Here is a 27,553-nt window from a genome sequence, read left to right as displayed (position 1 = left end):
TTTCAAGGCAAGCGTGACACAGGACCCGCATGTCATGAACACCGGCATCCTCCTTTAAACTCAATACTTCATGCAAACAGCCCTCTGTCTTTTCATTGATGCTTAACAGCTGCTTTACAACTCATATCAGGTCATATCTTCAACGTCGTCTCATGTATGGGCTGACAGACATTGAACTTAAAAGGAGATACATCTGAAGTAATATCGCGAGAACGCATGAACGCTCGTGACTTTTCTAGCTTATGTAGACTTACAAGGCTAGTCTAGGTCCATCCATAAACAAAGTATGTGTCAAAAAAGGTGTAGAAAGCAAAAAAACAGAGCAGGTAAAGGGAAGAGTAAACAGCGATGAGAAGACAGAGCACACCAGCGAAGACAAAAAAAAAAGGGAAATCACCTGATATCTTCTTGTTGCCTCACCTTTCTGTTTGGTCACTTTTCTCACTGTCATGGCTGCCTGTCGTTTCTGGTACTCAGAGATCTCAAAACCTAAAAGACAACAGCGTTATGTGTCAGGGAGAAGTTTCACACAGTCTGCAGATTAAAAAAGTTTTATTTAAATAACTTTAAAATACAGTAAAACTTCTTTAATCTGGAATTCACGGAGCTCCTGAGAGCTAATTTTACTGTATGTGGAAACTAGAGGAAGCATCATTCAGTTCTAGCCTTTTCGAAAGAGTCCCAGCAATAAACAAAATCCTGTCCAGTCTGAAAAACACTTTGTAGTTTATCACCTTCTGCTACATTTTGAGCACAGCCCAGCCAGCCGGAGAAAAAGCCCAATTATCACTTTGGTCTTTCAGATTCAAAATCTACAAACATCAGAGATAAAAAAGCTGCATCACCCTGCAGACAGCAATGCCCCTTTAACCATCACAAGAGGCTCATGCTTGTCACAAGAAAACAACACTGATGTCTGCGTCTGCTGATCTGTAACGTTAGCTACAACCACGCTCCTTTTGGTTGGAAAGAAAACAGGTCGCACATGAAACTGCTGACAACAAGGTTTGTTGACATTGTGGGTTATGCAGGTCATGATTTCTGGAAAGAGACGCTGTTGCAATGTTTTCAAAGATTGTTTTGTAAAGCTTTGATTACCTGCATCTCCATTCAATTCAAGAGAAGGCAGGCAGTTCTAAAACTTGTATTTTTAAAACTGGACTGAAACGATCTAAATGGATAAATGGCCGAGGAAGAAAAAATGTAACTTTTGGGTGAACTGTCCCTTTGATGTTAGCTCATGTTTTGTGCAGTGAATTCCAACAAAGTATTTGCCCCTTTCTTATTTTTTATTATTTTTTTGCATTTTTGTCACACTTAAATGTTTCAGATAATCGGGCAATTAATATTAGACAAAAATATCCAGAGTAAATACCAAATGCAATGTTTAAATGATCATTTCATCTACTAAGGGAAAAAGCCTACCTGGCCCTGTGTGAAAAAGTAGTTCCCCCTAAACCTAATAACTGGCTGTGTGACCCTTGGCAGCAAGAACTGTAATAACGTGCTTGCAATAACTGGCAATGACTCTTTCACATCACTGTGGAGGAATTTTGGCCCATTCTTCTTTGAAAAATTGTTTTAATCCAGCCACAGGGGAGGGTTTCAAGCATGAATGGCCTGATTAAGGTCATGCCAAAGCATCTCAATCGGGCTGAAGTGATTAGGCCACTCCACAACCTTAATTTTTGTGTTTTCAGAAGTGGACCTGCTGGTGTGTTTTTGGATCATTTTCCTGGTGCATATCTTAAGTGTTCTTGAGCTTCAGGGCATGAACTGATGGCCACCTTCTCCTTCAGGATTTTCTGGTAGAGAGAAGAATTTACGGTTTCATCAATTACGGCAAGTAACTCAGGTCCTGAAACAGCAAAGCAGCTCCAGACCATCACACTACCACCACCATGTTTGACTGTTGGTACGATGTCCTTGTTAGCTCCATGCCAGATGCAATGGGGCTCAAACCTTCCAAAAAGTTCAGCTTTTTCCCAGTTTTACGGATCATCAAGATGGTTTCTGGCAAATGTAACAGAAGATTTTGTGATCTTTTTGGTCAGCAGTGGTTTTCGTCTTGGAACATTTTGCCCAGCCTCTTTCTTGTTGTTGAATCATGAATGCTGACCTTAACTGAGACGAGGGAGGCCTGCAGTTCTTGTTGATGTTGTTCTGGGTTCTGTTCTGACCTCCTGGATGAGCCATTAATGCGTCCTTGGAGTAATTTTGGTAGGCCAGTCATTCCTGGGAAGGTTCACCGCTTTCTGAATATTGGCTCTCACCATGGTTCGCTGGAGTCCCAAAGCCTTAGAAATGGCTTTGTAATTACTTTTTCACACAACGCCAGGTAGACTGGCATAGCTTTTTTTCCCTTAATGAATGAAATCACCATTTAAAAACTGTATTTTGGATTTACTCAGGTTTTCTTAGTCTAACATTAAAATGTGTTTGATGATCTCATCTATGTAAATGTGATAAATATACAAAAGAATAAACTGAAGTTCGAGCATTTTGTGAACAAAACTAATAGTTTTCAAATGGAGGTGTAGGGAGGTGTGTGACTAACCGATTTTCTCATCCTCCTGCACCATCTTCCTCTCCTCGGCGAAGGCCCTGAGCCAGCGGATCTTCTCCTCTGGCTTCTTGGCCAGGAAGATGTGGATCTCCTCGCTGTCTTTGTTGCACAATTTAAAGGCATTCTTCACACTAACGTTGAAGTCTTCGTCACGCCCGTCTATAGTGTCCCGCACCTCGTAGCGATCCATGTCAATGCGGCCCTTATAGTACAGGATGTCCCGGCGTATCAGATCCTGGTGAAGAGCAGATAGATTTTGTCATTGTGTGTGTGCTGAATCTTAGAGGTGCCGACAAACACGGTACCTCGAGAGTGTGCCTTACGCGACACCTTTCACTCACACGCTGCAGAAAATAGCCCTATTTTTCAGTTCTTTGCCTAATATCACAAAAAAGAAGCATGGCTCTAGATTATCAGATACACCACTAAAACCAGATGAATGACTGTAAAATGACACTGCCATGAATCGAATCCTTGTATAGCAGGGGTCTCAAACTCATTTAACATCATGGGGCACATCCAGCGCAATTTCATATTAAATGGGCCACATCAGTGAAGGTGCCTAATAACGCCTGATAACAGTGCCTAATAACTTCTTAAAAAATGTCCATTTACTAAGCACATAAAGACGTTCAAATGTAATTCCTGAGCTATATTAAGATGAAAAAGCACAATTTTAGCAATATCTCTCAGTTTTTTCGCATTAAAAGAAAAGCCATTTTATTAAATCACAAATCTTTCAGGACGGCTCATTGGGTTTAAACTGTAAAGGAAATAAAGACATAAAAGAACCTGAAATTTAAAAAATACATCTCATGCGAATTCATAGAAAATATCTTTTTTTTTTTAACTGAAAATTCTGTTGTAAATTGTGAAATGGGCTCTTTTTTGTGTATGTCAGGTCATGGAATATGTCCTTCTTAGTAAGAAGAAACTTCAGTTAAAGCTGCAAAATTTATGTTCTGAAATTTCAACTTTCTATCTATTTCTGAGCAACATGATTTTTGAGTACCTGAGCCCAACACACAGCAGCTATAAAACACATACTGCAAAAGACACAAACACAACTAATGAATGAGTATTGACTGACATTGTCATTGCACTTCAGCTCTCCACGAGTACACACAGCAACAATAACTGTAACCCTTCTAACTTTCATCATTTGCAGGAACAAGATGGCCACATGAAACAATCTTCGCTGCGACCCCTCCCTCAGGAGGAAATGAACATCCCATTACGCTGCGAGGTCGACGAAGGTACAAAGAAAGGATCGGGTGTCTTTTAATAAGCATGCAGAGGCAAATGTGCATCTTTGTGCTGATAAGGAAGAGATGAGAGGAAAAGAAGGCAGGCAACATGTAATGTGCTCCTCACGCGTCCCGAGGGCTCTTAGGAGCCGATACATATGTAGCACTGAGGATGCTGGATAAGCAAGAATAAAAACAAAGACTGGAATTTATCATTTAGAATGACTCGGAGCGGATTTTTGTTAGTGGACCAGAACAGCAGGCACACAGAGAGGTCTGAGGACATACCTGAGTTCATTTCTGGTGCCAGAGATGTTCAAATGTGACAAGCCAGGGGAGGGTGTGTGTGTGCGTGGAAAGACAATATAACTCCAAGTCTTTGTTTTTTTGTTCTGTGTGTGTTTGCCTGTGTAGTGATAAAACTATTGTTCCTCTGTTTCCACGCTTGTGTGTTCGTGATGCAGTTTTTCAGCCTCTCTGTGTGTTTGTGTCTAAGTGTCTGCCTGCATTTGTGTCTGTTTCTCTGTGCGTGTATTGAGTCTATCCAGGCATGAACATTCGTCTGACAGGCGAGCACAGCCTCGGTGCATTAGAGCCTAAACTACCAAAGCTCCATTTTGTGAAAGGCACTGAGGATTTGAACGCATCTTCAGCGAGGGCTGGTGCCTCTCATGCAGCATTATGTAATCTGTTTTCAGCTCTTGACTCAGGTTGTAAGAATTCACATTGTCTTCAAGCATCTCTGTCACCAGCCATGTGATCTTGCAACTTCCAAGAACACGAGCAGAGGCTACATTTTAGCTTCTAAGCATGTTTTTACTCAATAAAGTCTTTAAATAAAAGGAAGACGTTGAAGAGAGACACAGCCTTACCTTCTTACAGAGGACCAGCTGGTGATCAAAGAGGAAGAAGACTCGCTGCTGGCTGCGTCCATACGGCTGATAGATCCATGACAACTCCCCAGTGTAGATGAGCTCTGAGCTCCTGTCCAATATATCATCCCCCTAGACATAAACACAACAGTTAAAGAGTTAATGAATGAAAAGAATACTCCTCCTTTTGCTACAGCAAAAATTCATTTACTCATCACTGTTAGTCGCACTCAGCCTGTGGAAACAGTTACATAATGTATTTTGTGGTTCACAAAGAAGTCTTGGAAATTAAACCTGATAATGTCATAACCATGTCATCAGGGATAAATCGGAATTATGGAACGTTTTTTACAGGCTGAAACATCTAAATGTCTTTCCAGGTAGGAAAGGGGAGTGCTTGAAACCAACCAATCTTGAAAATAAAATCTTATTATAAGCTGCCCAACTTTGCAAAGTGCAGTAGTAAACTGCTGGATTAATCCTTTGGAAATCAGTCAACACACAGTTACGTCCTGCTCTGAAAATCAAGCTGTCTTTTTCAGTTTTTAAACACTCGCTTTCCTGCTGTGTGTGTTTGAATCCTAGCTCATCTGTTTTTTGGTATGTTAGTAAAAAAGCACTTTTAACACTGGCCGGCCTACAGGCATTTAAAAAGAGACTAAGACAGTCACATCATTTAAACATAAGATGGCAGTCCAGAGTGCTCAGCTGGCAAAGCAAGTCAAAACAAACCACCTTATTTATGTTATTTACATTACTTTACTGCAGTCATTACTTTGTAGCCCAGCGTGAGAGTCTCTGCCTTATTAGTCTCCTCTGCTCTTTGTTTCACCGTGTCTCGACTATGTGTGTAACAATGAAAAAGGAGCAGAGGAAAGATGTTACTCAACTTCAAGTCAACCCACTACGTTACTGTAAGTATAATAAAAACTTCCCAACAGGTGTTCATCTGTCAACTAAAATGCACCAGGATGCCTTGAAGTAGTTATAAAGACATTATTTTGTTTATTATTTCTTTATTATTAAACACTTTTTGCAAAGAAATAAAAAAAATTACCGGCACAAGTAAATGTTTTTATATCCAGTCTCATACACAGATTAAATACAAAGGACAAATCTGAAATGTAGCAGGAGACTGTAACGTAACCTTTGGATTTTATTTTTTGTGTTTTTGCTCATTTTCTTCTGCTTGTTTATGAAAGAGAAAGCATAAAAAAGAAATACTTGATATATTTCTGTTGTTATTATTATATGTTACTGTTTTTGTTGGTGGTAAAATAGAAAGTATGCTCTGAGTAAGTGTGTGTCGCAGTGTGAATTTCTGCAAGTGAAACTACTACCATCAGAGTAAATTAATTATTATCAACGAGCAGCACTGTTGCCCCCAGGAAGGTCTGCGCTTGATTCACAGAGTTTCTTGAAAAGAGTCAAATCATCTGCATTCATTTGTTTCACACTTTCTCGCACACGTCAGTCTCAAGCACGTTAACGGGCAATTTAACCGCTTTAATCTCTCTGTGTCGCTGTTCTTTACATTTTTGCTCCAGTTTGGCACCTCATAGTTAACACTAAACTTCTGAAAATGCCGCCAAAATATCTCAGTATTTTAAACTCACTCGACCCGAATCTGCCATGAAAAAATTAGAGAAAAGCCCGCAGGGAAAAGCAGCGGCGGGGGAGCTTACTGTAGCATATCACAACCATTCAATGTAATTTACATTGCTACTATGGGCTGCTGGCCATGGCTGGATTTCTTTTATTGCCTTTTGTGCAAAGACCCTTTCTGGTGGTAAAATGAAAACAAAGGCATAGGTGTTGCTGATGGACCCTTTTCTTTAGTCTGAGATGCTTTGGGTGTAAATGCTGTCTACAACCCATATTTTAGGAATTAATGGCATCATTTGGGGAAATATAAAAACACAAACATTAAGCTTTTGTTCAGTACAGTACAGTAGATTCATACACTCATACACATACCTCCCAGTCCAGAACCGACGCTTGCCACTGGGCGATCTTGTCAATGTTCTCCAGCCGTCTCTTCCTCTCGTTGATTTGCTGGGTGACGTTCCGCATTACTGCCAGCGCTGCTGCCACGTATCGATAGTCACTACAGACACAGTGTACACATAATTACTCTTGGGTGTTTAAGAGTGTTGTAGCTCTTGGTGGTTGGCCACTCAAAGGCATGTAATGTTTTAGTAGTTAATGATACAGAGTAGCCTATTAAAGAGCGGGGTTATAAACTCAAGTAACAGTAGTAAATCTGCTGGAACACACTCAAAAAAAAGGAAAAAAGACACTGCTATTTAATTCTAATCAGCCACTTTCTCTATTCACAGTTAACTCCGGCTGCGTCTTTGCTAACTGAGCTGGATTTATCCCTCTGGCTTAGATGTGCTGCGGATCCAATCCTCACTTTGGAAGATAATATGTGTGTGTGTGTGTGCTTGTGTGACAGAGACAGTCCTATATCTGGCAGATTCTCCACTGCTCCTAACAGTCAAACACTGCGATCTGGCAGGCCTCGCTGGCAGAGCTGGCACCTGTCCCTCTCTGGCTGAGAACGCGTGGTTTGTGAATGACCTGGAGCTGGCTGAGACATGCTGAATCACTTACACCATGTTTCCGTGGGTTTGCACGCATGAGTTTGCACATCTGGATGCGTACATATGCGTTTAATGCATGAAAGCTCATCAGCAAATGTTTAGATTACATACTCTGCTTCTGTGCTGCAAAAACATAGGTTGTTCTGGGTGTGCCAACACTCGGAGAAAAAATCCTCAATTCATATTTAACCTGTTATCTCGCTCTCTCTTTCTCTCTCTCTCTCTCTCTCTCTCTCTCTATATATATGGAAAGGAATACTGTATATGAACAATGGAATTTATAATATTTTCAAGACAACTTAGAGTTCTTAATGAGATGTTTTCTTCAAAAAAAAGGAAAAAAAAAAAAAAGAGTACAAAACAACATTTGCTTCAGTTCATGCATGGATAATTACCGCTTCAGTGGTTTAAACCCAACACCTGCAACAGCTGCATTGCAACACAATGCATCTGGAACAAAATGATGCATCAGTAATGACTTCACTTTTAGAAGCAAATGCATTTCTATGAAAGGGCAACAAACGAAACAGCTGAAAAGTTATTCCTGGCCTCGGCGTACTGTACCTGTGCTCCTGTGCGGTGTATTTAAGAAGCTCGGCCAGCTGGAGTGGATATTTGCAGATTTTCTGGACGGGCGTGAGCAAGAAGCCATCTATGGCGATGTCAATCATTTGCTGGAGGAGGCGACAGGCTTCGAAGAAGTGCTGGTACCTGCCATCCCTCATCAGTTTGCTCAGCTCCATACAGGCATCCAAGTGGTTGTTACAGTATTCTGAATAAATCCAGAAACCGTCTTGCTGTAGTGCAAAGGAGTAGAGATGGACATCATCAGGATAATTTAAAAAAATCACATAAATAGGGGAGTGATTATGGTTTCTAAAACATTAACTTTTCTCTTTATTTTGGGATGCTGTTAGCTGGTTAATTATCTCCACAATTTAAATATTATCTCAAGATAACGAGACGAGATAAAAGAAAAATCTATTCTCTTCTTCTTTTATTTTTGGTCTAAGTTTGTCTAAAATATACTCACGTGTTCTAAAAAGCACGGCCCGATTTCAGAGAGGTGCGGTTCCTCTGTGTTGTACTGTTTCTCCAAATCTCTGACAAAACCCATCTGAAAGCGGTAGATGTCCTCGATGTTGCCAAAGATGACCTTCAACTGGTCGTCGTTAAACATGTCCACGCGCTTCCTGCACTGGCGCAAGTAGCCCTGTAAACAACACCGGTTACAGCTACAGTGAGGCTTTGACAGATGATCCTGTTCAGATGAGCACAAACGTTTTTCAAAATGAGTATCAGGTCTCGAATTGTGCCATGGCTGCTTGTAGTTAATTAAATGCCCTGAAGCTTTGGCACTTTGGGAGCAGATCTGATATAAGATAGCCAGAATTCTCCCTGCTGTCATTGTGAAATATGCATGCTAATCCTTTCTGTTTTGTTTCTTGAAGTCAGGCTCAGTTCAAATATGCATAATCACAACAGGGACTTCACATTATTGTATCTGAGAAATGTGACATTTCAACAATCAAGTCATTTACTGGTGACGAATTAAAACATCTGAGAAACATAAGAACCATTACAGGCATCTAATAAATAATTTTTCAAATAATAAAAAAAAATCTTAGCATCATTTTGACTTCAGCAGTGCAAAATTTCTTCTTCTCTGTAACTTTTCTAAAACACCGAAGCAACTTACTTTAATGAACTGACCGGCTTTTTAAATCCAGAATATTCTACAACTGTATTTTTGATTGCTTGGTCTGGTTTTTAGCTCTTCAACTTCAGTTTTTATTATTTAAAAGTGAGCTTGTTCAAATCTGTTCCTCAGCTCAGAAATATCCTTAGAGTGTTTTGCCCGTGCATGTCCGTGAATATTTGGAAGATGAAAGTTGCTTACATTAGCAAGACGTGCAGAGGTAAAATTCACGCTTTATTGCAACTATTCTTAAACAAGATGCTTACCTAGATATGACCTGGAATACAAAGAATGTGTATAGAGCAGTTTAGGGAAAGATGATTGGAAAATATGTGATGGAAATCGTCTAAATTCAAAACTGCAGCAAAGGCTATTTGTTTATTCTAGCATATAGCACTGCTGTGTGCTGTGCATTACGGCCAAACATCTCCACTTTGGTCTTGTCTGTCCAAAGGACGTCGTTCCAGAGGTCTTGTTTGTTCAGATGCTTATAAAAACATGAGCAGTGCTGGCATGTTCTTTTTAAAGAGAAGAGGTTTTCTCCTGGCAAACGTTGCAAAAAAGCCATACATGTTCAGTCTTTCTTTAATTTTACTGTCATGAACTTTTAACATGCTAACTGAGGGCTGCAGAGTCTGAGATGTAGCGTTGGGGTTTTTTGGAGGTTTTACGAGCATCACACAGTCTGATGATGGAGTGAATATGCTGGGATATTTACTCCTGGGAAGATTGTGGGATTGTGTGAGCACACACCTGAACAGCAAAGTAGAGCAGGACAATATGACCAAAAATATTTATCACAATATACATTTGAAAATTTGCGATAACGATAAAGCTGACGATATAATTGACACTAGACAAAATACTTTACAACTCCACAACTTTATTAGTGCAAAAACCCCATCAATGTATTTTCACTTAAACAAGCAGCTGTTTTTTATGTGCATTAACGTTATATAAAAATGTAACAGTGCAAATTCCTTGCGGACAGTTTAACCAAAAGGCATTTCCAGTGGAAATTGGCCGACATATCCTCAGCATAACCACGTATAATATCCACAAAACTTAAAAAGAGCTTATACACACACAATACGGTGATATTATGTTGAAGCACAGTACGTATCACTCAGCGAGGCTCCCGCCTACGATAGCCGTAATACTCCGACAATCCATCAAGCGGTGCGGGTTCGTAGCTTAGCAAAGTCGTACTAAAACATTTGACAGATTTTCGAGCGCCGTGTACATAAAATCGTTTCGAGGTCAGTAAACACAACCAGAATTCATACATAAGGCACACGGGATTATAAGGGGCACTGTCAATTTTCAGAAAAATCAAAGGATTGATTTTAAGTGTGCCGTATTTTCCAAACAACAAGGTAATAACGACGGCCCGCTAGCATGCGCTACCAAAAATAGTGCTTTGTTGTGTATCTGACGGACGAAAGCTAAACCAGTTCCACACCACTGAAGTTGCAGCATTTTTACAAACCAGTTCTGGTTCATCCGTTTCATTTAACGATCCACTTTCGCTCTTCTCATTCTGCGTCGCCGCCATGTGCGTATGTAAACACAGGCACTGCGCATGCGTGTTTTACCCACATTCTATCGCGATATTTCATTTTCCTATCGTTGCCCAAAATTATACCGGTATTACCGTGAACGGTATGATATAGCCCAGCCCTACATGCCAAAACGTCTTCTTTTGGGTGCTCACACTTGCTGATGATTAATCAGTCAAGTGCATTTTATCACCAGTGTGGTGGCCAGTAAATAGCAGTGATTGTCATTTAGATAAGTGAATTAGATACCACTGTTTAAAGACCAGACACATGCCAGGGAAAAGCAGGCCGTATATAGTGTATGTTGTAAAGACATTTAAATCAAATGATGCAGCATATGGAGGCGAAATTGTACCAGCTCCAAATATTTTAGAAATTAAGTTATCAATATATTGAAATGTTGGAATGTGTGCACTTTAAACAGGATACATGTCTGTTTATTATATATTAGACTGAGATTCCTGGCTTGGGAGCATTTTTAAAGAGCTGCAATTCTAATAATATAAAAATGGCCAGGGTTTTGTTTATTTTTATTAGGTGTGAATTTTAGCTTGTCACTTCAGGATGATTCATAATATAATGACAAATTTAGTCTGGACTGCTGGGACCACTGTGTACAGCTGACATATTGCGGTTTTGCATTTAGCTAAAAAAGCATTATTTTTGGCCTGTTTAGCAAACGAGAAAGAAAAAAATGCCTGGAATAAAAGTGTGAATGTGGGAGTGTTACGAATTTATGCAAGATACTAGATGCGTAGCATCAAAAAGACTGCTGCTTTTTAATTAATTCAGCTTCATACCATATAGTTTATAACCTGTCCTGCTCTTACGTGACATATTAAAGCAAAGTCGGGAACAGCAGTGTATATAGATGTGTGATTTATGAATGTGTGCCGATGTTTAGTACCTCACAGATGTCCTTGAGGTGTTTGATATAATGTCTCTCTGTGCTCATAATCTCATTTATAACGTTAGCCCTCATCTGGTCTCGGTTTTGGAGGGGTGAGCCCAGACACAAGCAGTCATTGGTTGGATCCAGGTGCCCGTTCTGCACCTCGCTGGTTCCCTCAGCTGGCTCTGCCCCACCGTCTTCCTGGTTCACCCACAGCTGAGGACAAATACATTCACGCACACACAAGAGCCACATGCATTCGAATGAGTAAAGAGCTTTCTTAAAGGTTGGGTGGGAAAAAAAGGATTAGAAAACATATTCATATATAATGATTATTGTTAGTATTAACTGGTAATATTAGCTTTCCTAATGTGGTACCAGTCACACATGAAAGCATACACACCCAAACATCCCACACATAAACACAGCGCTTCATGAAGAGGTCCTCTGGTAGTTTGGACAGTGAGTTGCTCTCTTGGTCCAGCATGTCAAAAAACACACTGCCAAACACTCCAGAGTATAAAAAAACCCTCTCTTAGAGACCGAGCACATATTCTGAGGGCATTTAACATGTGACTCAAAATCTGCCCCCTACACATATGCATGCATATATGCTCAAATACCACCTCATGATTTCACCGACACTCACGCACACACATAGAGATCCACATACATCGTGTATTCCACTCTCGCTCATAGAAAGGGCCAAGTGAGCGTGGTTTCAGATGCCCAGCAGCCAACACCTGATGACACACAGTTTGCCAAGAGAACATCAAAGAACCGACGGGTAGAATGTCAAACACAAGATGAGAAATGTAGCGCCACAGACAAGCAGAGTGACGGGTGGTAGAGCACTGACTGCAGACGAGAACTAGTAGCGCAGCATTAAGACTGAGAAATAGTCAGAGTCAATAGTAAATAGAGTACTGAAGAGAATGATCCATAATTGAACTATAAAAAAAAACATGAGTAAATTTTCCAAAATCCATCTAATTCTATGTGAATACATTTGTACAATTTTTTTTAGAATGGCCCTTTAAGGAGACATTTCACATTAGCTTTACTTTTGACTCATCAGTTCTGCCTCTCTATCGACCCCGTTGAGGAATGATGTGATAACGTTAATGTTTGGTAATGTCGAGGGCACGTTGCGTGGACAGACTGGAGCGGGCGGGTGGGCGGGCAGGCTGGATGGGTAGATGAAGCTGGGAAAAAAACGCACCTTTGACGTGGTGTTTTGGAACCGTGGAGTTGCTATGGGGTTGATATAGAAAACCTGTTTTGTTTGGGGCTGAGGAGGGTGGGGTTCCACCTTGGAAAGAGAGAATGACAGAACAGAAAGATACTTTTTGGTTGACAGTCAGTCAGCCTGTCTGCCCTGCCCTCTCAGGAGTGAATATGGAAGGGTGGACAGGTGGGAATGACCATGGAAAGTGTCTGGGTGGGTGCTCTGCTGTGGGATCCCTTCAACTGCAGCAAAGACGCTAATTCTTCCTTCCTTCATTAAGACACTAAACCATATCAGGAATGTTCAACGATATATTCAACTTTGTATCATAAATTGTGCCTTTTATAAATATTTTTCATTGCAAATTTTTAATTCTCAGATAAAAGCATTCTCCTGCTGTATCTGAAATGTATATTTCAGGATTGCCGCATCACAATTTTATGAATTTCCACTGCCATGCTTCACTGCTTGCTTCCAAATTTGCTGTGATGTCAAATATCAGTGTCGCAAATATATGCCTTGGACTAAGACCGAAGTGAGAAGCCTTCCGCTTTCATCCAAAGAAATTTCAAAGACATATCGCAGCGTTAAACTATGAATATACATCTTCCTGTACAGTCACGCTTCACCATTCCAAGAGAAGTGCAATTACAGAAAGCAGAAGTAAAAGTAGTAGGGAAAGGCATTCAGTGGCAGCGTGCAGTTTTTGGATTCAGCTGAACTAAGACAAGGGTGCTATTACATAATCATGATGTAATGCGAGGATGTTGTAAATTTAATTGGATTTCAAGGATAGAAGTTGAAGGTGATGCTACGCTAAAAAAAAAAAAAAAAAAAAAATGGGGCTCATCAGCATCTTTGTTTTCTTGTCCCTGAACATCCGATAAAGGCACCTCGCTAGCTGTTTTCTCCTCTCTTCAGTGTTATGTATTATTAAAATAAAGCAGCACTTAACAGTGGAACTGTGGAACAAGCATATTAATGTGTGTGCTTTGTGAAAGTGTCTTTGTGTAAGGCGGAATAATTGTGCATGTGTACCTTCCAGTATGTTTATTTATCAGCTCGGGTGCATATGTTCATGTGCCTCCATTTGTGTATGTGTGTGGGTGTCTGTTGTGTCTGTGGTCGCTGGCCAGCCATGGCTGCAGCTAACTCACCCGTACAAAGCTGGCAGGGAACCATCCTTCCTCCTCATCAATCTGGCCCCACCACCAGTCCTTGTTGGAGGCGTCCAGCACCTTGATGACGTCGCCGGCCTTAAACGCCAACTCCCGGTCCGCCATGGTCACATGGTCCCATACCGCCTCAGCGTTGACGATTGAACCTCCACTTATCAACTGTAGGAATTGGAAGGAGAGACAAGAAATACCCTATGTATTATTCTGACCACGTGAAGCTGTGAAGCAGGAGTAAACACTAAACATTGATCAACAGAACACAATCCAACGTGATCCAAAACGGTAAATGAATCAAATCTGAAACTGAATGCAGTACAGTGATATGCCAGATTTTGGTTTCGGTATGTGTGAGTCCTTGTTGTTAAACCCACTCAGATTTCTAATGGAGTTAAACATACGCCCTCAAAGCCAGGGCCCGCTAGCAGCTCGGGGACTGCATAGCAAATAGAACGGCACAATAGCCAACACAGATCATAGTACAACACAACAATAAAACAACGATACAAAAAAGGCAGAGCCATTAGTGGGGAAACATTCTGTGTTCAGTGGCACAGCACCAGTCTCCATACAGGGACGGTAATTGGCCCATTATGACATTAGAATAATTACATGTGTTAATGTAATATAAATGCTAAGGAGCAAACAAATGTGAAGGGATAATCTCCTTTCCTTCATGCTGTCACTGGGGCTTGTTATTTTATCTGCAGCAGTCTTCTACCGAACATGAAAGGATGACTCATCAAATCTTTTCTATTGACTTTAAAATCATGAATAAATAATGTGGACATTATGCGACACTAAAAATAAAGATTGAATTTGTGCAACGTACATGAGCAAAGTTATTTGATGTGCATCAATTAGAGATCGTAAGAGCCAGTCAGGTGATCAGTATTCTTTAGGGGGAACCGGAGAAGCTAAAGGTTGTTCTCATTAAAAGACATGTTCTTGAGCGCCTGAAATCATCAATCTAAAGCGTCACCATCCGTCACACTGATCACTTAGCTCTGTTACCTTTTGAAGCGCAGACCCATGCACGCGTGCAGCCCCACGTTTTTACTCTGTATGCATGAAACCTGTGTATGCATCCGTGGAACAAATCCAACTGTTTGTCCCAATTGTTCTCTCCACAGTAGTGTTCATCAGCATTCTCCAGTCCGGAGCTTAACCACGCATCCAGTCCCTGGGGCTGTGGGCAGAGCAGCCAGCGCTAACCAACCCTGACAAGGGATGCTGTGGCTCTAGGTAAGGACTTATCAAAGGCCTGTAGAAATAGCTGTCACAGGGATGGCTACGAAATTAGTTCTTTGCTTCTCTTAAGGCCTTTGCATAATCCTATTGAGCTACTTTCATTTTATATGTTTAGCTAATTGTTTTTTTTTTCACTTTAATTATCTAAGATTATTTTGCCTATTGTAAAAGACAAAAATGACCCTCCTGCCTCTACCTCATTCTAGCACAAAAGTGCTTTTCTACCTTCCTGCCGATGCGGTTAGTGCGCAGTGTGTCTATAAGAAACAACACAGTGTGTGTGTGTGTGTGTGTGTCAAACTCAGCAGCTACATGGGCCCTCCAACCTGTAGACAAGACCACCTCCCTGATGGCTTAGTGAGACAGCTACAGGGGCTATAAGCCAATCAGGGCAGAGAAGTGAATACAGGGAGGGACGGACTTCCATGCCTGGAAGTGAAAGAACAGCCGTCGTCATGGTGACAGATGAGGATGCTTCACTGATATTGACAAGATGATGGGATGAGGCAAGGACATTTCAGGGTGCACCACAATATTTCCAGATTTAGGCGCGCGTGCGTGTGTGAGAGAGTAGTCACACATAAAGAGTGACCACCGAATAACTGCAGTATCACTCAGCTATTAAATATTAAAATCAATCACAAACTGCAATTTCAATTTAAATCTAAAAATGCAAAGGAAAACAGCACGGGCCTCTGCAGAGAGTTTGGAGATCAAAGATGCCATCAAGGGGGTCTGTTTAGTCAGGCATCACTTTGGACAGGTAGCTGGGGTAACAATAGCTGTAGCCTATATCTCAAAGTGCTCCACTTCAGGAAGAGAGGAGGGTTACCGCAAAAACATGTGTCACGCTGCCATGGAAACAGGACCAATAAGTAGTGCTCAAAAACATTAAAAAATCATTGCTGGTTCAGGAAAGGGAATTTAAATGATCTATTAGGAAAAAAACACCTGAAGGAATAACTAGTGGAAGCTAAATCAGCTCCACTTGACTTACACCATAAAAAGAAGCCCATAGAAGAGATGAGCCTTGGCACTGAGGTCAGCCTTGCTTCTTGCCCTCCCACCCCCTCGTCGTCCCTCCAGCACCACTCCATTTTCAGCCCCATTCACTACAAGTGCAATCTCTCTTGTCCCCATCAATCTGCTGTAATACGGGCAACAGACAGAAAGAGCAAAGGAAAGAGGGATAGAGAGCCATTCACAGCTAGTGTTCCTCCCTCCTCAGTTCTTTCCGTTTATCCCTCCATCTCTCTAATGAGATCAGTACTGCCCTCTCCAATATATTGCATCCTTTTTTCCCTCTACATGTCTGAATAAATTAAAAGCATTACATAATCAATCTTCCCCCGTTCCCGCCTAAGCACGGCCCCATACCTAGCTGGATAATACAGTAAACACACAGAGCCAAGCACGGAGAGGGCTTGCTCATCATACTCATCATTACATGTGTGTCTATCAGCTGTCATGACCTATGTCATCATTATGGGCACGCTGCAGTTCCAACATGAAAGATCAGAGGGCTAAGCAGATATCTCTGAACCGCAAAACCCGTATTTGGGTCAATGCAAATGAATGCAGAGGAATCTTTCCCTTTATATAGGCGTATGTGACAGTGCTTTCTGTTACATGTCAGAGCACAGACATGGAGCCTGACACGGAAATGTGTACGAATAGAAAGCAGATTCACTTGCTTATATCATCTTTGCAGCGCAACACATCAGCATTCACTGCACTGGCAAAGCCACTGCATTCCAACATCCTCCTCTGTATCCCGCCTTAGCACAGCTGCACCAAAGTACCAATAGCATCCCTGAACAAGCACGCGCACACACACACACACGCCTTTAGCCAACCTTACCATGTTTGTGGCATGTAACTGTTCGGAGAGTGTATGCATGGAGAAGTCCGGTTCATACGATCATGATAATCGAATCCCTGTTTTGGAATAGGTGACGGTCCTCCACGAGAGCCTGAGCCGTAAAGTAACAAGGTAGTGTATTCCAGAAAGAGGCTTCTCTTTCCGATGCACCGAGTGAGTCTCGCGGTCCGTCCTCCCTGTGTCTGCCAACCCTGTTATGTAATACACTTATACCCTGAGTCTGGGAGCCAATCAAAGATGCTCTGCTTAAAACCGGTGAGAAATGCACACACATCCTCACACACGCCGCTGTCTCACTCGCGCACACCATCTGCACATTGACACTTCTGACTGCACAGCATTTAACAGAACTCTATTAGAAGGCACCTGCCCTGGAGGAATTACAAACGTGTGAACGCTCGGGATGTGCGCAGGACGCAGACTGAAAAGGCACAGCAGATAACACCCACTCGAGACTACCTCTCACCCACATCACTTAACATGCTCGCATACTTACATGTGAGAAACACATCTGTAATTAGCACTCTGTTTGCTGGCCATGTGACCCATAACCACTGCGGTGTATGTTACAATCTTGTGACGTTGTGACGATTTGCATGCTTACAGTCCTGCGGGGGTCTCCGAAAGGGGGATGCTGTTTATGCGTTTGTACCAGCCACAGAGATGAAAACACCAGCCCTCATGCAACAGCATGTGATGGAGGTATCTGTGTTCATAATACACATCTCACGGCACCTACAGTACAACATTTATCACTTAACTGCACACGCACAGAAAACACACTGCACTTAGCAGTGAGTGTGAGGAAGCACATACAGTATCTTCAGAAAACCTGGCGAGTCTAACATCCCTATTAATAGGACTGTCATGGACAGCTCTGGGATAGGGCTTTCAGAATATCTATTTCAGACGTTCATTCAACATTCATGACACCTGCCTCCAATCCTTTATTAGACTATGGCGGTGCACTTGGAAGGGAATGGAAGGAAAAATACTTTTTTTTTTTTGTCATCTCCAGCTGACAAGCCTTTTCACTTGGACTGCATTTCATCTGAAAGAAATATATAATGATGCATTTCTTATTAGTCACCATTTAGTGCCTGGGTGACATAACGTGTGGGCTTCAGAAACAGGTGCTACAAGTGCAAGAGAGAAAACAGGGCACAATATCGGGGGCTGTGAAATGGGAGCTCAGTTTAGCTGAATCTAAAATGGGGGAAACCTGGAGTGATGAGGCCCTTCTTTATTAGGCCTAGCCCTGCCGTGCTGTTGGTTACTGTTCAGCTGAGACTACAATGATGCTCCAGAGTGTGCGATCAGCAGCACAAACCTCTCACTTGCACCGCTATTTGCTACAAATATCACACTGACTTGTGGGGAGATATCACAGCACAGCTATTAGCTGCCATATTGTGGAAGAGGCTACAGTGGATCACAATAGGGAGGGAAAAAAAACAAGTCCTTACGCAGCAGTAGGATGTTGTTAGAATTATTTTTAAAAAACACCGTCACATTCATTTCCCATCTAAAAGTCATATTATTATAGAATAAAATTCATCAATGCGCATAATCCACAATATTCAACATGGAGGAGAGGGGAAGATCGACGTGGGGTTGGGGAAGGTGGGTTGGAGGGGAGATGTTTATACTATTATGCGGGGAAAATGAATTTCCAGTCACCACAGAAAAAGGTAAGCGCATCACAGATCTGTATCCGCACAACTACGACCACCACCAGACAACACTAGCTATCACAAACGGGGGGGGGGGAGGACACAAAACATAACGAAGGATTGGAAGGAGGGAGAGGGTGGGGGGTGGTGGTAGGGTGGTGGGAAGAAACAGAAATACATTATGTTGTACCAACGTCATTCATTTCAACGCGTAGCCGTGATGGAGCGCCGGGTGTCCCCGCTCTCGACCAACGCGCACTGCTGTTCTCTCCTCTCCTGTGTGAAAGTGCGCTGCGCTGCGAACCGGGCCCCAAGCGCAGATCCATTTAACGAGTACCGAGGATGAACATCAACAGCACGTTCACAAGCACCAGAACCGCGATCACCGTAAACACCGCGCAAGTCTGGACGTCCAAGGCCATGGCGCAGCGCTGCGGGCCGATGCTGAGCTGTGCTCTCAGTTACGGGCGGTATTCAGCTCTCCACGCTTAGACACGCAGCCTCAAAGCAACCAGAAATCCTCCATTACAGTTAGGCAAGAAATGACGAAAAGATGCCCCTACTTCTCTCCACACAGCGCGATGCGATTCATAAAGATAACGGGAAGAGATGCATCATCCTCACCATCATCATCGTCATCAGTCTGCACCGCGATTTCTCCCCGCTAGTCAACACCTGCCGGTGTTTCGCCTCTTCCCTCAACCCGACCGACTCTCAGGCCAATAGATTCTCAGAGCACACAAGAGAGAGGCTGTGCGCAGGCTGTTCGCAGCTGCTGAGCTGCCTTCCGGTGAGTGGGGGACCAGGGAGAACGGCTGTGAGCCTGAGAGGCGGTCCTGTGTTAATAGTGATCAGCTCTCTGCCGCTAGACTACCGGCGTCAGCCATCACCTACAGCCGGGGGAGGGGCACAGCCAGCCCCTCGCTGACTACATCGACCACTGAGACCAGAATCATAACCTCATTCATCTCCCACCCCATCTAAAAATATCGCGGTGGTGCCGTGGTGATTTATCATTTACCATTAACAACCCTGGCATGAAGGAGAATAAATGTCAGAGTAATGGATGCATGTTCCTCAAAGTGATCACCATCTTATAATTTTATTGGCATAATGTCTGCCAATTTATCAGTGGCAGCAGATTCATCAGACAGGAGCTGCTTTGACATTCAAATAAATGCACTTTCTGCATTACCACTGGTGCACCGGGCGCACCTCACTGATGCAAGAAGATCGTTTAAAGGTGCCATCTCTCGGACATGCAACGGTTTCTCGGGGATCAAAGGTGTCCAATTCAGTCCTGCTGGAGTGGATGAACCTCAAGTTTTAAGTTCTAAGATCGTGTGAAGACCGGTCCAGCGTGCACTTAACTGGAGAACTTGGACTAGATGTACTCTGTGGCGTTAACCTTAGAAGTTATTTCTTTCATTTACAGTGCAACCTTTTTTGCCTATGCAGTTCAAAATCCAAGCCACATCTATGCTACATTAATTCCACCTGATGCCGACTTACCTTTGCTCTATTGTCTAATAAAGTGCTCCAAAAACAAAGGAAGTGCATCCATAAAGAAAGAGTTCCTTATATAAAAGACGAGGACACTGACACTACTCTCCATAGAGGGCAGAGATAAAATTAAGATCACCATTTCCTTGCAATTATTATTTTTTTCAATTTCTGTACAGTTTTAATGTTACCTGTTGCTGTTGTTGCTTTTTTAAAATGGAAGATGTCTCCACAAATGTAGTATTGAACAATTCAGTTCAACAAAGTAATTTTTTTTCCAGTAAACTAGATTTTTTTCTGAATGACTTTATTGTTAAATCATACACGTTTAACCATGTACAAGTCTGCAGTAGTCTCACTGTTTCTATGGTGTTTGTCACGTCTCTTGGGTGGACCCCTTGCACTCCTCACTGGTGGCAAAATTCTCACCTATGCCCCCCAGATATCCTGTTCATGGGGGATCAGGATTTAGAGTGGGTTGCATAGTTTTCAGAGGATTGGTGAGTCGATCCCCAGCTCCTGGATCTATATGCTGAAGTGTCCATGGGCAAGAAACCGAACCCCAAGTATCCCCTGATGTGTGTTAGCATTGAAAATATATCTGTGCATGCAGCCTGCAGTGTAAAAAGTGCTTTGAGGGGAAAAAAGCACTATGTATGTAAATTATAGTCCATTTACCACAGACTAAATTAGGAGAGGGCAGAACATTAAGTAACTTGCCTGTGTAATTAGATTAGTTACATGAGTTAGCCAATATAACAAACAGGTGGGCAGCACAGTGGTGCATCTGTTGCCTCGCAGCAAAAAGGTTCTAGGTTTGGACCGGTCCAAAGACCTGCTTTGTCAGGTTAACTGAAGCAGCTGTTGGTGTTGTGCTAAATAATCATCGTTCTCTCTGTGTTAACCTGTTAAAAATAATAGTTATAAAACAATGAAAAAGAAAAACGAGAGAGCGCAACCAGGGATCAAATATATGATGTTCACTGAATTGCACAGGGCTAAACTGGTACCACATGAACATTAATGAAAATGCTGTATGTGTCATTGCCATCATTTTATTTTACTTGAAATGAAGAAGCTCTTAGGTGCTTAGGTTTCTAAGTTATAAATTTGACTTCATAGGAGTTTTGACATCATATAAATCAAGAGAAATACCTGTGAAACGTATCCAGCGGTTGAAATTGTGTAATAAATCAGTTTCCTTAGATAGAAATGATGGGCCAGTTGGAAAATTTTGAAACTTCAAGTGGCTAATGGGATTTTTAAAACTAATGGCTCCAGAGGGACAAACGTGTAAATTTCAGCACTTGTATCCACTTTTGAAAAATTATTTCAGTTGCCTGCTGCAATAAAAAGGCTGAAACTGATCTCATGGAGGAAATGTCAGTTCCACGCAGTGCCTAATTAAAAGAAATCACCCATTGGACGTTTTTACATTTTAATATCTTAGACATCAAATTATTGGGTATTTGATGTGCTTTGTTTGACAATGGTCTACGCAAACATGGATTTATAGACATAATATGTCAAAACTGACAGTGCTGGTAGACCTCAGACCCTCAGCTAGACTTGAGAAAAACTAAACAATATACATCACTTGTAGAAGAACCAGATCATGGTAACTGTTTCCCGAGCATCAAAAATATTTAAAAAACAACAACTATGTAATTATACCCCAAAGTGTATTTTAAAGGCCATAATAAGTCATGTGACATCATTATTGTCTTAAATTATGTTTCTGTAGTAGTAATGACCGAAGGTGCAGGGACTAGAAAGGGAGATCACAAATCTCCCGCCCACACTGGCTTCTCCTCAGCAGCTCCCTGTAAACCACTTCTCCTTCGATCCCCTCCCCTCGACACCAAATGTGCTTAGATGCCATAACTGCATCTCATTTCTCTGTGTCTTCTCTCTCCTGTTGTTTGTGTGTTGTCCTGTTTGTTACTTGTGATCTCTGTGCTTTTCTTTTTGCCCCGCCCCAACCGCTCGCGGCAGATGGCCTCCCTCCCTGAGCCTGGTTCTGTTGGAGTTATTTCTCTCCACTGTTGCCAAATGCCTGCTCATTTCTCGTTTCTGTCATTTTTGTAGCGTACAATGTAAAGTACCTTGAGATGATTACTGTTGTGATTCGGTGAAGCATGAGTAACAAAAAGTAACAAAACTCATGGTTATTGTCTGACTCTACGGTCACCATGAAATGAAGAGGATTTCAACAGCAGCCCACTGTAAGAATAAACTATTTAAAAGTCAGTAGTAATATATTCCAAATTGTCACATTTGCAACAGAAATATGTGAAAAACAGACTCTTGTGCTGCTAGCTTAGTTAGCTTTTTACACCCATGGCCAACATAAACAAGTGCAGCTGTGGTTTGATATCATTTAGTGTGACTGAAGCATTATGAGCATATTGATTGAATGGTTGAAAAGGAGGCTGTACTTATGGGGTTGTTCTGTTAAGTTTCTACGGATCAGAATCGACTAACTGCTAGAGGTTCGTGCAGGATACAGGTGAAGTCCTCTGAAAAAGAGAGAGGAACAACTCTTGCAACTACAGAGCAGCCTTTCAGACCTAAAGGAGACTCGTGTCTGGTGTGCAGTACAATGTTTTTCAGTGTTGAGTTCTTTTAAGGTTAAGGATCGAAAGTGACAGGACAAAATGGCCCAAGCTCTGATCTGATGCACGTGTTTGCCATTGGCATGCACATAATTTTGGCCTTCATGTTCACAGTGATACCTTAGATGAACATGAGCACATCCCAGCCTGCGGGATTGTTGGCAGATTATGAGTGGAGCACGACGTGATTGTGAATAAATTAACATAGGAGAATCACTTCAGTTCTGTCCCATCTCCCTAGTCAACCATCCTACACACGGATACACACTCCCTTTCCAAACTACACTCTAACTTCACATTCAGCTGTGAGCTTTGGAATGGATCAAAAGACCTCAGAATAAGTTTAAGAGAATAACACCAAAGGAGTATCAGTATTTTTAAAGCCATAAATAATTTCCAGGGCACTTTCTGCACATACATGCTGATAAAAGCAATGGCTCCTGAAAGCTTGGCTTTCAGAGAACAGAGAGCCATACAAGGCATCACAGCTGAGATATGACAACCGTCCTCAAACAAGCTTTTTTTCCCCTCCTCTCTGCTTGTGTGTGTGCAACACAGAGTGAGGAGATTACATAAGCCTGCCCTACCTCTGTGGGCTCCCTCTCCAATCTCCCTGACATTTAGACAACAAAGGTCACATCTGAAAGTCTAAATCTGCACAGACACCAATGATAATATACTCATACATATACAGAAGAAAAAAAAGAGATGGTATAAACGGCAGAATATTTCCCACCGGCAGAGAATTACGTTAAATGAGTCTGAAATTACACTTAGTGAATGTGCATTACTTAGGGAACAAGCCCCGACGCAGCTCAGTCGTATGACTTGCACCAATTTCAGGACTGTCAACCACTAAACCAAACTGACAGTCAATTTAGTGACATCACTCTTCATCCTCTCATGTGAAAATAACCCTGAACCGCTTTCACAGAAGCAGCTGCTGGCTCCCCACTTCACTGGGACATGTTTTACCCATGAGAGAACTGCTCACATGCAAATCGCACACAAAGGTCTATTTTACTTATCTACAAATAACTGCCGTTCATATTTACCCGAGTAACGATCAGGAAGTTCTGGGATTCTGCCCACAGACATTAAAAACCAAACCAGATCAGTATTTATCCGATCCTACTCCGAAGGTGATCTTATCGTGCACCTCTGGACTTTCTCCAGGACTGCTGTTATATTTAGATCCCATCACGACTACCTGCACTGCACGCTTTGCAATTTTACAGTGAACCTCAAATTTGCATGTAAGGTTAGAAGCGAAACCAGGACCATGATTATTGTTTTTATAAAGTATTTACAGGGTTGTACAGTATTAGTTCGTTCCAGAGGGTCAGACTGCCAATTCAGAGTTGAGGGAGACAATCGTCTTTCTGTGCACTGAAAACATAAGTTACTTTAGCAGCACTAACACAATTCAGGGTTCAAATTCAAGTTGAAATGTTGTTGTTTTCACATACTCGGAAAGATCCACTGTGCATACCAATGACACAAGTGCAAGGGGACAGAGCAGAGTGATCTAAAAATAGCATCTGTGTGGAAAGCAGTCCAAAGGCCCATCAGAAGATGACCTTGAAGGAGAGACGAGCGCAATTTAAAAAAGGTAAATTGTGGGATCTTTTCGTTTTAATAGGTGAAATCCGACTCCCTAGGTCTGAATATAAGTACTGATTCATTTGTATATACAGGGTGGGCCATTTATATGGATACACTGTAATAAAATGGGAGTGGTTGGTGATATTAAAGTCCTGTTTGTGGCACATTAGTATATGTGAGGGGGCAAACTCCTCAAGATGGGTGGTGACCATGGTGGCCATTTAGAAGTCGGCCATCTTGGATACAACTTTTGTTTTTTCAATAGGAAGAGGGCCATGTGACACATCAAACTTATTGGTAATGTCACAAGAAAAACAATGGTGTGCTTGGTTTCAACGTAACTTTATTCTTTCATGAGTTATTTACAAGTTTCTCTTTGTTCACAGCCATTGACATGTCGAAGAGGTTAACACGTGAGGAGCGGATCGAAATTGTGTTGATATCTGGTGAACGCAGTAACCGGGTCATTGCAGCAGATTTCAATGCAAGACACCCTACGAGACCACCCATCTCCCATGCTACAGTTAGCAAACTGCTTGCTAAGTTTCGTGAAACTGGTTCAGTGTTGGATTTGCCAAAATGTGGACGCAAGAAAACTGTCACTAATGAAGAAACATCAGTGGCTGTCCTAGCTTCATTCAGCAAGAGCCCACAGCGTAGCACTCGCCGCATGTCACTGGACAGTGGCATTAGTCGAACATCCCTTCGGCGGATATTAGCTACTCACAAATGGCACCCTTACAAACTCCAGCTACTGCAGCATCTCAACGAAGATGACCCAGATCGGTGCACAGAATTTGCAGAATGAGCAAAACAAAAATTGAAACAGGACCCTCAGTTCACGCAGAAGATTTTGTTCAGTGATGAGGCAAACTGCAGCACCTGAAACTACGGATACTGGATGCCTGTGCTGGCATTTCTCCTGCGGTGTTGCTATCAGGGTGTGAAGAGTGGGAGAAGAGGGTTGCATTGACAATCCAACACAATGGGCAGCACATTGAACACATTTTATAAGTGGTCAGAAACTTGTAAATAACTCATGAAAGAATAAAGTTACGTTGAAACTAGGGATGCAACGATACCAATTTTTTCAAACCGATCCGATACCGATACTTGGATCTGAGTACTTGCCGATACCGAGTACAAAAGCCGATACTTCTGCCACACACAAGTTAAACTTAACCGGTAGTAAAGAAACGACCCCACACAACTCTTTAACACAAACGAAACGTTTACTGAACGTAAGGGCAGAGACAAATACTGTACAACACATCCCTTTTTTAAACTCAAATGATATTCCAATTCCTTAACCAAATGAAATACACTGTATAAATGAAATAATTCCCTTTCAAATTATATTAAACAACCCAACTTATGTTATCACCTTTTGGTAAGTGACTCACTAATATACACTCCAAAACACGTTATATAAATCCACTAAACATACAATATTCACACATGGGCCCCACACACACTCACATTCACACTTGTTGCAGGCCTGTTTGCTGCTCACGCCGGACGATGGAGAAAATCCTCTTCTCCCCAGTAAGAGCACAAAAGTCTGACTTACAGTTCCGTTGCTCGGTAGGTCGCCATTCACCAGTCCCACACACTAAATCCACTCCCCTGCGGACCCGATGCTGTCTCTGCTACAGCGCGTTAGCCAGTCACTGTCCAGCTCTCCGACAGTCCATAGCAGCTGCCTCCGTGGCGCAGCCAAGCAGTCCGGCTAGCCTTTAGCCTCGGCGGTCATGGCTGGAAACACAGTTTTCCACGGACGGTGGTGCGACCGTTGAAACAAAAAGTCACTTCACCCACACTCTGTTGCGAAAGCTCACACGGTTAGCTTTCTAGTCACACACTCTTTTGTGCAAGTTAACCTCAGTAAAACTAGCCGAGTCTCTCACTTTGGTTCAGCTAACCTCGTGCATCTCTCCATGCCGTTCTCTTCTGTGAACTGTGAACACCTTATGTGGCGTTCAAGTCCATGGGAATTATGAGTATCTACTACCAAATTCCCATCCGGGCTACATTAGTATCGGTTCATGGTATCGGTTGACTTTTACGAGTACGAGTACGCACACATTTTACAGTATCGGCACCGATACCCGATACCAGTATCGGGATCGGTGCATCCCTAGTTGAAACCAAGCACACCATTGTTTTTCTTGTGACATTACCAATAAGTTTGATGTGTCACATGGCCCTCTTCCTATTGAAAAAACAAAAGTTGTATCCAAGATGGCCGACTTCTAAATGGCCACCATGGTCACCACCATCTTGAGGAGTTTGCCCCTCACATATACTAATGTGCCACAAACAGGACTTTAATATCACCAACCATTCCCATTTTATTACGGTGTATCCATATAAATGGCCCACCCTGTAGAGTTGTGAAAAAGAAAGTGCACCCTTTTTCAATTCTATGGGTTTATGGATAAAAAAAAAAAAAAAACATCATCTAGACCTCAGCAGATCTTAAAATGAGATCAATACAACCTTAAAACATGATCTTAATGTCCACAGTGACTTTATATTCTCTGAAGACATTATTACTGTAAAATGTTTCTTCTGCTTACTGTTGTTTTAATAAAAATAATTAAAAGCAAAAACTAAGCGCCAAAGGAAGAAGATTCCAATGGTGACAAGTTTTTTTAAAAAATATTGTGTTATGTTGCTAACTAGTGCCAAACTATGTCCATGACACACTGTTGAGAGTTAATTTGCATATAAGTGATAAGTGATTGTAACAGCATGTAGGCTTGGAAAGCGTCATTCACATAGACTCATTTAGTGTGTAAGTTTCCAGAAGTTAGTAGACAGCAGCCTTGATAAAAACACAGTGAGTCACATGACTTTTCAGTCAACTGTTGCTGTCATTACACACCCAAAGACTTGACAAACAACTCAATGCAATTAAGGAGCATTTTTACATTTCCTAAGCATCTTTACAAATGTCCTGTGAATTGCCAACCCTCTGCTCGTCCTTCTTCATCTTCATCCACAAATCTTCTCTGAGGTCTTCCTCTTTTCCTTCTGCCTGGCAACTCCATCTTTAACATCCTTTGTGCAGTATATCCACTATCCCTCCTCTGCACATGTCTAAGCCATCTCAGCCTTGTCTCTTTAACTTTGTCTCGAAGCCACTCAACCTTAGCCGTCTCTCTAATATTCTTGTCC

General features: G+C 42.0%; 1 protein-coding gene across 6 annotated transcripts in view; it reads right to left on the bottom strand.

The window, feature by feature from the left end:
- The window catches only part of LOC116315173 (rho guanine nucleotide exchange factor 9), a 57,581-nt gene that overhangs the window by 15,413 nt on the left and 14,615 nt on the right, over window positions 1–27,553 (bottom strand). For 4 of the 6 annotated variants that reach the window (XM_031733371.2, XM_039615959.1, XM_039615962.1 and 1 more), the window contains exons 6-13: window positions 13,827–14,006; window positions 11,457–11,657; window positions 8,325–8,504; window positions 7,856–8,088; window positions 6,663–6,792; window positions 4,686–4,817; window positions 2,558–2,801; window positions 421–489 (exon numbers count right to left, since the gene is read on the bottom strand). In XM_031733371.2, the coding sequence (XP_031589231.2) occupies window positions 421–489; window positions 2,558–2,801; window positions 4,686–4,817; window positions 6,663–6,792; window positions 7,856–8,088; window positions 8,325–8,504; window positions 11,457–11,657; window positions 13,827–14,006 (1,369 nt within the window). Of the gene's footprint in view, window positions 1–397; window positions 490–2,557; window positions 2,802–4,685; window positions 4,818–6,662; window positions 6,793–7,855; window positions 8,089–8,324; window positions 8,505–11,456; window positions 11,658–13,826; window positions 14,007–19,274; window positions 19,366–27,553 lie in introns of those variants that run through there. The other 2 variants (XM_039615974.1, XM_039615967.1) reach the window with 2 other exon arrangements.

Source organism: Oreochromis aureus, linkage group 2, assembly GCF_013358895.1.
Source record: "Oreochromis aureus strain Israel breed Guangdong linkage group 2, ZZ_aureus, whole genome shotgun sequence".
Lineage (NCBI taxonomy): Eukaryota > Metazoa > Chordata > Actinopteri > Cichliformes > Cichlidae > Oreochromis > Oreochromis aureus.
Note: the sequence above shows the minus strand (reverse complement) of the source record. Positions and strands in the feature narration are given on the sequence as shown.